The following is a 15,578-nucleotide window of genomic DNA, read 5'->3' on the forward strand; positions in this document are numbered from 1 at the left end:
GTGTCACCACAGAGGATGTTTGAAAGTATTTCTTATCTCTAAGTGGAACACAACAATGAGAAGGTCACAGGAAGACTCCACCCCTTTCTCAAAGACAGAAGCTTTTCTTCTTCTACTTTCACACCTGCATTCAACAGAGACTTTTAATTCATCTGTTGTTGCTGAATGACTATATTCCCACGTACAATGGCTGTGTTTACATGAATTTAACCTGGTCTCTGAGGGAATACCAGTTAAGCACTAACCAGATTAACACATGCACTGACTCTGGTTTACATAACATTCAAGAAACCATGTGACTGTGTTATAATACTGTAATATATGCTCAAATAAACATAAGCATCTTTATGCGTCCAAAATCATCACACAAACACACACAAAAGAAGATGATAGATAGATAGATAGATAGATAGATAGATAGATAGATAGATAGATAGATAGATAGATAGATAGATAGATAGATAGATAGATACATATTTTGTGCTGATATGTGTACAGGCATAAGGAAGAAAAATGGAGGAGCTTAAGATCCGCCATGATTGTGGGTTTGTGCATTTGTAAGGTGTGCGCGTGTCTCTGTGCATGACACCGCGAGGACACAGAGGGAGGAGGGGGCAGCAGCTGTTCTCGGAGTCGGAGGGAGCGGCTCAAACATGTCTGTTAGACTAGCGGAAGCAGGTCGGCCATGATGACAGCTCTGAGGATCCGCCATTAGTGCTGTTCTTCAACCCGGCCACACAGCCGCGCGCGCGCTCACACACTCATTGACCTGATGACGTAGGCTCCTGTTGTTCGGACGGAGACTTGTTCGTGCGGTTCTTTTGTCAATTCAGACACATTGGAGTGGATCGAAGCCGGTTCTTCTGAGTGTTCGCTGTAAAAATAGCCGCCGGTACTAACTTAATGACTAAGCGGAGAAACATATTCCTCCGCCCGGTGGAGCGCGTGCACGGCCGCTCAGTACCCGGATGGAGTGTCATGGCCGCCGTGGCTGTGGTTCCACAGAGAGGGAGAAGAAGCCGAGCGGTTCTGGGCTGCGTGCGCGCTACTTCTCCAGGCCGAACCTTTTCTCGCGGTTCCGGTCGGTGAGAGGACGCCGGCCGAACTTCTGTCAAGTTCGCAGTCAGAAGTAAGTTGTTTTCCGTAACTTTGAAACGCCTCGCGTGGGCGGGTGGGGGGGCTTATTTAGGTGTAATAACAAACTGGTAATTAAAGTCGGCGGTCCGAAACTGTTGTTCCGGGGAAGAACATCTGTGGGTTTCCGTAGCCTGACCGCGACCGGGCACGGTTCCGTCAGATGCGCAGATGAACCCACTCACTGATGCGGAGCTCCTGCCTTCCCCAAACTTAGGAACCAAGCGGAGAAAGTGACTGGGTTTCATCTGGGAGGCTGGTTCAGAACCGAACCGGGCCACACAGCAGGGCGCGTGCTCGTGTCCTCGCCCCGAGGAGCACGGCTTCTGTTGAGTTGCGGCTTTGAGGCTATGCAACTTTTGCTGTCTGAATGGATGTGCGTGCGCGTGTCCGCCTCTCACGCACGGAGCGGCCTGGAGAAGCTTACCTGTCTGCGGCTCAGGTGTTCTTTTAACTGCTGAGCACGCGCTCGCGCATCCCATCTCTGACCTGTTCTCATTTAGACTCAGTTTGGTCCGGTTCATGTGGGTCAAGTATAAATGCTGAATTGAGACATTCTTCAAGGACCTCCTGTGTTTATTATTTTGGGAGCAGGACCCCCCCCCTCCTGTGCTGTCCCATGTACAGGGCTGAGAGGGAGAGTAGGAACCCTGCTCCTCCTGATGTAGTGAGGAGCACCAGCATAGATGTGTGTGTTTTAAACTGATGTTTATTGGGGACAGAGTCAAAGGTGACCCCACCCTGCAGGAGAGATGCTCTCATCAGCATCTTTAACCGGATCCATTGCTCCACTGTAGATGTGTAGCGGGGTATTCATGCCCACAGGTGTATTTTTATTTTTATTTTTTGCAGCACTGTTATAACACCTTTCTTATGATGACACCGAGATTGGAGTAAAAATACATTTTTATGAGGTTTTGACTTTAATATTTTAGATAAGCGGTCAATTCCAATGGAAGGACTACCAAAGTGCACATTCACGTGTAGCTACGCAAGTTTCTTCGACTGTTTTTGGACTCTGTGTACAAAATGTAGCCAATGAATTAGAATTAAACCAGGTTGAAGTATGACCAATCAGGGACTTGGATTTGGTTGTGGTGTCCCTTTTTAATTCAGGGATTTGAAAATTGATCATGGAGGAGAAATTAATAAGCCTAAAGCAAGATTCGGGTCATTCGCACCGCTTCCAACTGTAGGTGGTGGACGTGCACTTGTAAAGAGTAGAAAATGAAGAAGAAGTTTGAACCATTGACAGTATATATGGACAAAGTGCCTGTGACGTCACCACTAGAAAATGCCTTGCCTCTCTCTAGTTTCAAAGAAATAAAGTCAATTCAGTCGCCATGTTTCCACAATATGAACTTTACCATTTTGGAACCGGACAACTTTAGTAAGGAGTGATTGGTCTAGGTCGGTCTGAGTCAACATTTCAAGGACAACCACTCTCGCTAATCAGGAGTTAGCTTGTTGGAAAGCCACACCCCTTAAACTGAAAGTGAGCTCCGGAGAATCTTTCAGTCTGACATTTTGAAAGCTTGAAGTAGGGCCAGTGGCTACCACATGCTTTTATTGAGGCATCTAATTGGCCAATTTATAACCTGAATGACTTGTCATAAATAAAATATATCATGAAAAAAAATTTTTGGATTATCAAGAGCATATTAAAAAAAGATACCAGAATGTTTTTTTGACATATAGAATGACTGAGTAATAGCTGTTTATTTCTCAATAAAAGTGTGTGGGATTTTTGCGTTCTGGGACCAGCGGGTACTTCCTATTTGGACCACAAAAGATGAGGGAATAATATGTCCAGTTCTAATATACTGTCATGGGCTGGAACTCACAAGCAGATTTGATAGATGTATTAGTTTCAGTTCAGTAATAAAATATAATTAGATAACAAACACAAGACAGAGGAAATAAAAATGTTTGGAAGTGAAGGCTCCTCCTCAGTTGTCAATATTATAAAATAGATCAATAAACATCAATGAAGTTTTGACTGAAATTCTGTGTTTACATCCTTTTAGCTATTGTAACTCTAACAATTCATGCAATAAACATAATTCCAATGGATTCTGAAGTGGAGAGAAGCAGTCTTTTGCTGATATACAACACTTTGCAGTAGTTAAGTGTTTTCACAATCAGTGTAAATGTGCTGATTTTTTTGTGGAGAAATGTGACTTTGCACTTTTATACAGCACTTTAAATTTAGAGATGTGTTGCATAGTGGTGCAAAGCTGATACGAAAATCTGCTTTTTTCTGTGTCAGAATCACCTGACTCGCGTTGAACGCATAAACGGTCAGACTTATGGTATGTCAAAGAGCATGTGTTATTCAGGTGTCAGTGGCAACATCTCCAGTTTATAAAGGGTAAATCTGAGTTGTTAATATGGGAGTAAATGGAGAATCGCTAGAGATAAAGATATATATATTTTTTTAATCTGCCGTGATTGGGTTAGATGCCAACTAGGACCGAAAGATGGGACTAGACCTGATTGTCACTGAAGAGGACACCAGTCTAAGGCGTACAGGACATAGCGACCTATACTGATTTGTTTGTGTTCCCCTAGTTACCACAAGTAAGCTAAGTAGTTATTTTGTAACAACTGTTGAACAGAGTAATAGTCTGAACAGCCGTATTTCTTCTGATTTTTACTGCATTTAAAGAAAAGGATTTGATCCAAAATGACCTCAACAGTTTTTCTTTCTGGGTTTACCTCAAAAACTGTTTTTGAATCTCTCTTTTTTCCCTTTTCTAGGATAAAAACTGGAACTGTGAACCAACAAAAAGGTGAGTCCTCTCTGGTATGTGATTGCTTGTGTTTTCGATAGAAACAACCTTCTTCATCAGTCAAGCTCCTCTTTGTCACATAGAAGCAGGATTCTGCTCATGGATGGTTCTAAATCTGTCAGGAGTGTAGAGATCTTTTCCTCAGAAACACTTTGAGAAGTTCCTTTTAGGAACGGTGTCTCCGGAATGTAACATAAAAAATCTAGAATGATTTATTCAAAAATGCTTAAAACAAGACACTTACTTCAAACTGAAGACAACCTTCATCCAGTCCATAATTGGAACCTGGAATTCATCCAAACTCATTTTTTCCCCCAAACTTCCGGAAAAACTCTGTCGGTCATAGCAAGTGACAAGCTCCAGTCCATGTGCTTACAGAAAGAGTTCCAGTGCTTCCTTTGGTATCTCCTTTAGTTCAGGATACTGTGGTACTTCCTTCCGCCAGACAGGAAAGATCATTTTACCCCACAGTTCTTTGAAAAAACAGCTAATGCGACATGTATTGTTCTCAACTGCTCCCGAGGAACATGGATGTTCCACATTAATTTGTTCAAGTCAACTATAATGTGTTGTTCTTGATACTGGAGATGAATATTCCTGTGGACAGGAAGAGCAGAACAGTGGAGTGGTTCACTTGAGTAGTGAAACATCTTCAACCTGGTCTGCTAAGGGAAAAAAAATTAATCTGGGCCTCCAAGTCCAGATTCAAACCTCTTTGTCTTATTTAAAACTGATTTTGCTACAGCCCACAACTGCACTACAACCACAATTTGTGTGTACGAACCAACCAGCCATCTGGTTGATCTAGGTAGATCTACCCGATCTATAATCAACAGTAGATAAGGAAGGGTTTCTGAAAAACCAGCAGGAGGACGGCCCTCGATGCTTAAATTTGGACACCCTTGGAAAGTTAGACTGCAGCCACTGCTTATTTGTTCTACCACCTGCTACGTTTTTCACAAACCAACCTCCTCCAGTCTTTTTCAGATGAAAGACTGTTTCTTTGTTGAGTTAAAGAAGTTCTATAGGAAGTGTTTGTTCTCATTGGAGCCCACAGAGCAACTTTAATATGAGTCCTTAACTTTTCTGCCCACAGGAAATTATGAAGGTGTTCAAAAATCCCTAAAGGTCTTTCAGTCTCAAATATAATGTTGGTCAAATATTAGGCCAAGAAGATCATTTCAGTGTCTTCAAATCCTAGTTATGACTGGTTATAACATCCAAAGTCTACCAGCCATATTAGAGTTCTACTAGCCGAACATTTGTCTGATAAAAAAGTTCTTTCTTTATCAAAACCGTTAGTCCCTTTATTTAGAAAGTTTCAGTTCGTAGTTCTTCTCTCACAAAAACAAAACACTAATAATAAGTGAAAGTGTTGTCTTATGTCAGGTTTTATAACATGACAGAAATGTAATGTTGTTTTAACAAACTAACCGTCTTTTCTCTGAACCTTTAGATGAACACATTCCTTACTCAGGAAAGCATCAACTTTTATCAAAGTCCTAAAGTTTATTTCTATTCATATGGTCATGTTTTAATATCTTGACCATTTTTTAAGAAATTACTTTGTTCAAATCAAGTGTTTTTTTTCAATCACAGAAGATTAAAACTAGTGAAGAATAATAAAATAATTATTGTAAAGTTGTTGGGGTTTTCTATGTCATGCATATAAAAGCATGCTTAATTAGAAATATATGTAACATTTTTGCACAATTGTGTGTATTGTTACAGATCAGTGTGTTGTAGTTGTGAGTCACAATGAAATGGAGCACCAAATGAGGGTTTGTGTTGCTGATGTCGTAAGCAAATGCTAGAAATTCCCAGCACACCTAAATGCAGCAATAGAAAGCTCTTAATGCAAGCGCACGTGCTGAAATTTCACGCAGCCCCTGAACGCACCTCGTACTGCAGCTTATGTGACAATTCAATCCATTAGATATGCGCAATAAAGTCAGGATTAAATGTTTGAGCCAACTCTGGGATGGATGTTTGTGGTGGCCAACAGTGGAGGGAGAAGCACAATCCATCCTGGTTCTTGACATCACCTGAGCAGATCTTCCTCTGAGACTTTGGTCAGGAATCCAACAGAAGCTAGACTCACTCTGAATCATGTCAGTAATCATCCATCTGATGCTGCATGCTGGAGCTTCTCTGAAATCTGCCTGACAGACCACCTGCTGTGCTCCTTTGGAGGAAGGAATCACAGACAAACATAGAGAAGCTCAGGCAGAAACGTGATGCTGATGTGACCACTCAGTGGTGAATGTTTAGGGGGAGTTGTGGGATGTGAAACGAGTGTTCTAAATGAGGCATTCAGCAGCATTTCTAGTTCATCTGCAGAAGCTTGATGCAGCTGCTCACGTTTGAAGATCACTACAGGATCTACAGAATCTGAGGAAGGAGAATGGAGAGGTTAGATCTTCTTATGCAAGAGAGGACAGCAATGAATACTGGGAGGTGGAGATGACAATGGCGCTATCATTTCCCAGAAGTGTAGGAAAGTCTGGAAGAGCTGAGTGTCATCAGAAAACGGATGCTTTAAAGACCCACTCCAATGAAAATCGTGTTTTAACACATTCTAGTTGCACTTCTCTCATGATAGAGGACATACATAAAATAATTTAAATTGAAGACATTCTTAGTATTTCTTTATTCAAATCGTGAGGGGCAGATAAAACCTGGCGGTTTGAAAAAGCTTGTGTTTGTGACGCAACAACTCTGATGGGTGGGCCAAAGTCTTTCTGCTCCCCTCCAGTTCTGATGCATCCACTTGCAGACAAATAGATCCTTTAACATCCTCATTTCCCCTGTCCGAGCTCGCCCTTAACTGTACGACTGGATAGTTCTGAAATTGCTCGCTGTTCGTTTTTCGCTATGTTAATGTTAGCTTGGGGTAATGAAGGGCTGTAAGCCAGCAGAAGAGAGTATAAACAAAGGAATGCTGAGATGTCAACATAAGGATACTTCCACAACAACAGTCCTGATCACAACTCAAACAATACATTTTGAAAAAAACAACAGCATTTTTGATTTTGGCTAAAACCAGCATAACCAAAATTAAGACTGCTGGGAACAATTTTACAATGGAAAAAATAGTTGTAGTGGTACTTCAATTTAAGCCAGTTTAGATTTGTGCAGAGATGTCCAGTTCATGAAGATAAAGAGGGGACTTGGAGTTGCAGAAACAAACTGAAGGCATGAATGTCCACCAGCTTTAACTTCAAAAAGATGTTCAGAAATGAGGGATCTTTCTGTGAAAAGATGCTTTGGAAACCCATAAATTTGACTTTTTTATTTACAGAAACATTTCGGACATTAATTCCTGTCTTGTTATGGAAGAAAAGATACTAGATTCTTGTGACCTACAGTCGAATATGTTGGTGTCAATGGGGAGCTTGTTCTGAAGAATTACCTGGGACTGTGGAGTCAAAGACCATCTGATCTTCTCATCAATGTGCCATTTTTCCTGTCTTTGTTGCATGAAATAAACAGAAGTGCTTATAAATCATTTAAAATAAACTATATTTGATGTTTTTATAAAATACGTATCTTAAAAAATGGTTAAAATCCACCTGTGTGTGGTCTGACAGCATTGGTGTTTAGATAAGGTTAAAATTATATTATTATGGTGTGGTGGTTACATGGTCTTCAGCATCGCTTCTGTCTTTCAGATGAGCAGCTCCCTGCATTGATGTTGAGGACAGCAGTGCAGGTAAAACATTTTAGCATTTTCTTTGTTTTTTTCTGTGGCTTATCTTCATCTCTACAATCTTGAATTTCAGATAAAGAAGCCTCTGTTTGCATTAATGTCACTGACAAGTTCTTTGTTTACCTATCTGCATTCATGTGCAATCCATTATAAATATACCACAGGGAGTTTGTGTTTGTTATATTAGTTTTTGTTGTAGAAATACTTCATGACTCTATTGGATAGCCTGTGTATTTACATTTTAGATAGAGCCACACTTGTGCGTTGAACCACGGAGCCGAGCCTGAAGGTTACATCTAAGGCCTGCATAAAATGAGGAGCACAAATTACTCCATCAGTATAGCATTCAGCATTTGCAATCAACATCTGCGCTACCAATGTAAAATACAATCACAAGCAGTCATGACGGACCAGCTGGCAGGATGCTGCTGTTCTGGATTGATTTGGCAGAAATATTGCTTCTATCATTCTGGACACAGTGACAGTAGGGAAACTGTCTTTGGTATCTCTTTTAAAATAGTTCTTGACTTTTAATTTGCAGATTGAACTAGGATTCACTCCAAAAACGAGGAAGTGAAGAGCTTTGTGGACCGAGCTTACTCCAAAATCCACATTTTTTCTCCTTCCAGTTCACCAAAGACTCTTTCAGCTAATTATCCAATAATAGTTGATGTTGTTTTGACAAACACATTCAATCATTGGTTTCTCAGAGCAGAGTTATTTGGAAAATAATAAAAGCTAACATCAAAATGCTCTTTCTTTGATTTACAATCCTTTACAACTGCGGTCAAATGAGCCGCCGTTCACATTTCCGTGGTCACATCAAGAAGCTCCGTGGAGTCTGGTGGAGATTTTCCAGCGTTCTCAGTCCTGCTACCGTAAGTATTGGATGAAACTCACACCAAAAATCCAGTGATGCTGATTTGACCACAGAAATGTGAACGGCGGCTCATTTGACTGCAGTCAATGTGAAGATACCATCTTCTCTTCTCCAGAACCTGAACTAGACACTAGGAACAGATGAGGGTTTAGTGCATGTGCAGCAGAGCTGTTGATGGAAAGAAGATCATTCATTCAAACAGAGTCTGTCTGACAGTTTGATTGACAGAGATTTAAAATTAGAAATACTCGAAAATGCAAAAACGAAATGATTTCTTATTACCTTTGTTCTCTTTCATAAGAAAAATGCCACACATACATGTTAAAAACTCAAAAAACACGTTTTTCATTGGAGGGGGACTTTAAACCATCATTACAGCATTTATATTATACCAAACATATTTGATTTACTTTTTGTGCTGTTTATATAAATTTTCTTGTGTAACTCCAGCACGCAACAGCATTGCCTTTTTTTGATGCAATGCATCAATTGTATTCAAGTAAAACTAAAACTGTTAAAATGTTTTGATATCAGAATTCATTTTGCCAGGACAACGTGCCTAACTTAACTCCAAAACATCCCTGTTTCAGTCTTTAACCCTTTAACACTGGAGCTTTTACTCCAGTGTTGACTTTCTTTGAACTACTGGAAGCAGAGTAAAGTGGCTTTTGACTGATGTGAAAAAAATCAGAGATTGGTGTCACTGGTGACATTTTGAGTGTTAAAGGGTTAAAATAAACTAAGAGCTTTCTGTCCATTACTCAGAAAAAGACAAAGAAAATCTGATTGATTAGTCTGCACTTAAGAATAATAAAAGAACGTGAATAAGGGAATAAAAGTTTCAATTCCAACTAACTTGGATAGAAGCAACCAAATCCTGACTGAGAGAAGATGAAGTTGAAGAGAGGACCAGAGGTAGATTAAACAAATGGCCCCTCTGTTAGTAAAAGTTAGCTCACAATAAAGCTGACAAAGGTAATATTGAATAAAAAAAATAAATAAAAACTCGACTAGGCAGGGCTGCTCAGCTCAGCTCCAAAAGCCACCTCCCCTCAGAGGAGGTTTTTGAAATAGAGGCCTTTTAATGGCTTTTCAAGACATTTAGGTTGTGGGATTTTGGTTTAAAACTTCATAATCATAATTAAAACACTACTGAGAACATTGTTTTTATTAATTAAAAAACTGTCATGGGGGCCTTAAGTACAACACAATGCTTAGGTTTACTGTTTGATTTCAGACTGTTTCGAGTGGTTTGCAGTGTATGTACTGTTCTTTGTTGCTGCTCTGTGGGAATGTGTCTTCATGTAGAACTGCTTTTGTGTTTTCACCTAGAGGGCTGCAGCCATGGAAGACTTCACAAGGCCTGAAGACGCTGTGAAAAATGGCAGCATTTCCGTCACAGAGGAGGAAAAGGACAAGGTGAAGGACCTGATGTTCAAGCATCTGAGGGAGGCAGCAGACGGGCAGCTCTTCAGTAACGGTGAAGACTCCATAACGGAGCATGGGGCCCCCTCGAAGACTGACAGACCAACCCTAAAAGCCCACTGTAGGATCCAGCAGGGCGCCGTCTTCTCCGGGAAGATCCTAAGCTTCGGTTGCTCTGTGTGTAAAGACAGTTGCACCTACAGTCCCAACGATCTGCTGAAACATTTCCGAGCCGCTCATAAAGGAACTCTTCCCACTTACCCATGTGACCTGTGTGATTTTGTAACCAATGAGTTCCCTGCTCTTCAGCGCCACCGCATGGAGCACAGGAACACGCTGGTGACCTGTGAGCTTTGCAATGACAATACTCAGTACTCTCTGCTGTTGATTACCAGGCACTACATGATGAGCCACAGTACCAACGGACAGTTCAAATGTGACTGGTGTGAGTTTAGGACCAGTGACGCGGGGACGTTTGTCCAGCACATCCATCGTCACAATGAGAGTCACTGGAAATGTTCAAAATGCAGACATATCAGCTTGAATGAAGAAGACCACCAGAGTCATATGAAAGCTCACTCGGATAAGTTCCCCTTCACTTGTCAAGTCTGTGGCTTCGGTGCAACCAGCAGTGAGTATCTCAGAAAACACAGAGCAAGTGTTCATAAAGACATGAGCGAGACAAAGAACACATGGAAAATGGCAGAAGATACACCAGCAAACTTCTCTTCAAATGCCAAGCAGATTTATAAGAAGAGCTGTGAGTCACTGGAGACTCAGAGGATTTTTAAACCCAGCTGTGTGTCGGGGAGTGTCCAAAGCCAAAACAGTAGACCAGTCAAACCAGATCTACCTGTGAACGAGGCTCTTCACTGTTCAGAGGGATCTCCTGCAAAGAAGGACCACAGAGTCAGGAGCAGAAGTCCTCAGAGTACAGAGCAGTCGGCGTCAGTGGAGTTAGAAGATTGTGAAAACAGTGAAGCAGGAAGTCACACAAATGCTAACGGACTCACGGTTCTCATGGTGAAGAATAAAATCTCCCTTCCTCCTCACTGCACCACCAAAGTGATGGGCTTTAAAGTGGTTGATGGCAAAAAACACTTGGTTCTTAAAGTAATACCGTCAGCGAAGCAAGATAAGTCCAACTGTTTAGTCAGTGATGTTTCATTACCAAAGCCTGTTTTGGACAGAGGTAAAGTCAGTGAGAAGAAGGAATACTCTGACTCTAGCTCAGCTGTTTCACCAAGAACTAGTTCCTGCGGGTCAGGAGTTAATCAGGGTGATATCATGGCAATAAAAGTGAAAATTGAGGAAGAGGAGACCTCAGTTTGCAGCATTAATGTGGGTGACCAAACAAACGCTTTACACAGCAGCTCCACAACCTGTGCAGATACAATGAGCTCGAAAGATTTATGTCATATTTGCAACCAAATGCACCTAAATGAAGCTAGCTGCAATGAGGAGAGGAATAGCCTGTCCTCAGACTGTTGTATTTCCACTGCAGCTAGACAAATTAGTTCTGAAGTAAGCAATACTAGCCTGGTTAATAAAGTCAACAATCCTTCAAATGTTCAGAAAGCTAAAAATCTTAGTTTAGGGTTAAGAAAATCTGAAGAGAACTGTGGAGCTGTAAATCTGTCATCACCAGCTGATCAAACTATAGACACTCCAGAAAAGAACGGTCAGCAAAATGTTGACGATCTAGACGCTTCAGTACCGTGGTCGCAACAAACCTCTTTGCTCAGCAATGGAGAATGTGCTGCAGGAACAGGGAAGACTACTCAGAATACACCAAACCAGGAAGTATTTAGCTTTCACAACTACTCCAAGGAAACATTCAGTGCATCACCTAGATCTGCCCAAGACCTGGACTGCAATCACAGCATATCGGATGACTGTGAAAGCACATGCGAACCACCGCAGTTCAGCTTGACATTGGCAGAAACTCCTGAGCATCTCTCAGAAAGTTTAGATCGAGACATAGAAGTGGATGAATGTGTAGCCAGTGTTGATGAGCAACTGACTGAGGACCATCCAGATTCTGTGCTCCAGAACTTCAACATCGTCAAAGTAGAGGAAGACATCGTTCCTATTTCTGCAACACAGTTGGAGTCACAGAGCTGTTCGACTGTTGTGGGCTGTTTTGTGGAAGAACACTCGGATGCAATTATCAGGCAGCAGCTTCACAGGGAAAAAAGAGGACCTTCCAGAACCAGCAATGACCCAACCAAACAAGCTACAACTCTACGGATTCTTCAGCTTCCTGAAGGAAAGCAGCCGGTCCTCCTGAGAGCTGCAGAGAATCAGTTTGCTATGCCTGTTAAGGTCAACTCCTCCACAGGTTTTAAACTTTTAACAAACTCTACAAATCCCCAGATCAACGTGTCCTACATAAAGCCAGGGATGAACAAGTCGAACAAGCCACAGCCTGATGAAAATAGGACCACTCTGGTCTCAGCTCTGCAGCAATCAACAAACCCCGCCCAGAACCACTACCTTATAAAAAGGCCAGGGTTTAAGGGTCCGGTGCTCGTTCCCAGTTCACCTAACACTCCACCCAAAGCTAAAATGGCAAAAACACAACCAACTTGCTATTTGGTGCAAAGATCAGTCCCAGTCCAGAGCCCTGATGGTCCTGTTCTCAAAATGGCTTCGACTCCAGCAAACTCACGTCCAGTCCTGGCGGTGCCGGTGAGCCCTGCAGAGAAGCCCAGCGGTCGGCAGGCTTTTCTGCTGAGATACATTTCTCCCAAATCAGGCCTTTGTCTGAACAACCAGGAGACAAAAACCGGAAGCATTTCTAGCCAAACAGGTGAAAACTCGGGAAACAAAGTTATATTTAAAATTGTCTCACCTTCGGGCAGCCTTCTCACAAGTGGTCCCCCCACATCAAGCAGCCAGCCTTTGTTTCTTGCCACTAGACCTCAAACCCAGTGTTTCCTAGTGTCATCGAATAAAGTGAACACATCTTCTTATAGTGGAGCAAAGAAGCTGATTGGTTTACAGAACTCTGCACAGAAAGATGTTAAAAAATCTGAGACTTCACCATCTCAGATCCATCCACAGGCCCAACGGTGTGAGGCGGAGAAACTAGCGTTAGCTCCACGATCCATCAGACCTCCAAGCCAAAGGAAAAGATGCAGGAAATCATTATTTGATGAGCCTGCAACAATGGCGCACAAAGCCAGAAGACTGTCCAACAAATTGCAGACTGAGAAAGACACTCCTGCTTTATGGACACCTGCTGCCAAAGAAGTAGAAAGGACACTGAAGCTCTCCCCTTTCAGCTCAGTGCAGCAGGTCAAATGCCCCCGCCGTTACCAGCCTGTGGTGGTGCTCAACCACCCAGATGCTGACATTCCCGAGGTTGCCAACATCATGAAGGTCGTGAATCGGTACAGGGGTGCCGTCACAAAGGTTTCTTTGTGTCCAAAAACACTTCAAGCACTTTCTGATCTTGGCGAGAACTCCACCTCGTCTAACGAGGAGAGTCTGAGACCCAGAGCGGCTCAGAGTTCTGTCCGAGAGCGATTTCTTCTTAAAATGAAACTCAGGAGAAAAAACAAAAAGAAATATGAGGTGGTTAAGCCATCGTCTGGTTGTAGACAGGGGACAGCACTGTTTGACTGCTGGTTTTGTGGGCGAATCTTCACAAACCAGGAGGACTGGATTGGTCATGGTCAGAGACACTTGATGGAGGCCACCAGAGACTGGAACAAGCTGTTCTGACCTTCCACTACCTTTCCATCTGAACATGTAAATGCATATGATGTTTTATCTTTTGGTAGGTGTGTACTCTGGTCCCTGTGCACGCGTCAGGTTAAACTGTGAATATGCTACACTGAAGCTAAGAGCAACAGATGACTGGAAGGGAACAATAAAAGCAGAGTGTTTATGCAGAGTGGAATCAAGATTTCCTCAGGTAATTTATATTAAACTACTTTCTCTCATGCTTTAGTTTAAGTGATTTTTTTTTTTTGTACATTTTCCTGTCCTGCACATTGGGGCAGGAGCTAAATATTTGTACAGCTAACTGTAAAAACAGAAATCCAAATGTAACTGTCCTGGTTCAAGTGAATCTTTCTGTCTAAACCCTGATTAAAAGGTGGTATAATTTCACACTACCGTGTTGTCGGGGCTGATTTATTCTCACTTTATGAAAACGACTTCGCTCAGGACAACAAAGTTGAATAAACTCAAAGATTGTTCTTAAGGGACTATCAGAAGTGTCCTATACCTGTCCTGCCAGGGTTAGTCAGCATTTCTCTGTGAGATGGTCATTCTGCTACACGTCTAAGATGGCTGAAGTTCATCACATGCAAAAGGAGAACCTGTGCTTTGCAGAAGAAGGTCTCTGAACCATAGTGTTTGAAACAGCACTTCCTCTCTTTGTTTAGTTTGAGATGTCATGGAGCATTCAGCATGAGTGCAATTGTCAAAAAATGCAAGTAAAAGTTTAAAAAATATTATCTGTCAAATTTAGGCTGCAGTACAACTTATAACCAGACCTACAAAATCAGTTAATGAAATAAATGTGAACACTGGATTAGGGTAAATAACCTTTATTCTTTGAAAATTGTAAATTGTAGTATTTCCCACCCAAACACTTTCCTGGTGCACTTTTAATGGATACATGGCTCAAATATGCTGCATTTAAGGGGGCTTAAGCTCTAAGTTTTAACAGGACAATCACAGATTCCTGTTTTGATAATTACTCTTTGGACAGAATTACATAATCATGATCACTGGTCTCTTTGGCTTTAAATTCATTCTAGTCACAATTTAAATGGGTGTTTTTTGTTTCTTTTGGACTTCAATGGTTAATTTCAGTAAAGGGGAGTCAAAGTCATCTGGTAGAGAAACGTCCCCCTAGTACCAATTATGAGGCCACACCCACCTGACATCCCAACTAACCTCAGACAGGTCAGAGTCACCAACATTTTTCTGAATTCTTTAAACGTTTTCAAGATAATTCTTTGTTACTTTTGGTTATAACAACTAAATGTAGATGAGCTAGATGTTTCAAACCAGTTTGGGGATCATGGAAAAAATATCATGGGAAGAATATTCTTTTTATTTAGCTGCTATTTTACAAATGTGGGCAGATTGTCTGTTTGCTTTGTAGCTATGGAACAATGGCCACCAACATCTCAGCCAAATAATGTGAACTCCATTTTTTTTCACATGGCATTTGATCACCAAAGTCTGTTTCACTTAAACATCTCACCCCTTTGGGCCATTCTGCTCATCTGGATGAACATCTTCTGTAAAATAAGAGGGTTTACGCAGTTTAGTATGTATGTTTTATTGGCAAAGCAAAATCTGATGTTAGAAAATGAAATACAGTTTTGGACCTGAAGTCTTATGATGAAGAAAAGACAAAAGGGCTTCTTTCTGCTCAATGAGATACTTCCAAGCTCCACAAGAGGGAGTTAGAGGAACAGATGTTGATGCTCCTGCTGCCTCTGGTCCCATATGACAATACTGGAAGTCTTGTTTTCATGTTGCAGTGAAGGCCTGGAAATCATTTATTTGTTCTTCAGTCTTCATAAGTGTAAAAAATGAATTTCAAAGTGAATATAATGCAGTTTTGTCATTGATGCCTTCTTTTCATTCATATTCATATTAACAGCAAAAA

The 15,578-nt window shown here is 41.5% G+C and overlaps 1 protein-coding gene across 2 annotated transcripts; it reads left to right on the top strand.

Moving 5' to 3' along the window:
- Positions 1-609: 609 nt before the first annotated feature.
- On the top strand, positions 610-14,064 carry si:ch211-214e3.5 (zinc finger protein 518A). Of its 2 annotated transcripts, none has more exons than XM_024263389.2 (4): positions 610-1,129; positions 3,895-3,926; positions 7,598-7,638; positions 9,848-14,064. In XM_024263389.2, the coding sequence occupies exons 1-4, from the start codon at positions 969-971 to the stop codon at positions 13,667-13,669; spliced, it is 4,056 nt and encodes a 1,351-aa protein (XP_024119157.1). In that variant the 5' UTR covers positions 610-968; the 3' UTR covers positions 13,670-14,064. The 2 variants fall into 2 exon arrangements, with proteins under 2 accessions (XP_024119157.1, XP_024119158.1); XM_024263390.2 differs by lacking the exon at positions 610-1,129 and adding an exon at positions 2,952-3,714.
- Positions 14,065-15,578: the final 1,514 nt, after the last annotated feature.

The sequence above is a fragment of the Oryzias melastigma genome, linkage group LG19, assembly GCF_002922805.2.
Source record: "Oryzias melastigma strain HK-1 linkage group LG19, ASM292280v2, whole genome shotgun sequence".
NCBI classification, from domain to species: domain Eukaryota; kingdom Metazoa; phylum Chordata; class Actinopteri; order Beloniformes; family Adrianichthyidae; genus Oryzias; species Oryzias melastigma.

Bases quoted from the DNA above. Each gene is read 5' to 3' on its own strand.
- si:ch211-214e3.5 (XM_024263389.2), top strand. From the start codon at position 969: ATGGAGTGTCATGGCCGCCGTGGCTGTGGTTCCACAGAGAGGGAGAAG. The intron at 3,927-7,597 runs GTGAGTCCTCTC...TCTGTCTTTCAG, and splicing joins AACTGTGAACCAACAAAAAG to ATGAGCAGCTCCCTGCATTG. The intron at 7,639-9,847 runs GTAAAACATTTT...GTTTTCACCTAG, and splicing joins TGTTGAGGACAGCAGTGCAG to AGGGCTGCAGCCATGGAAGA.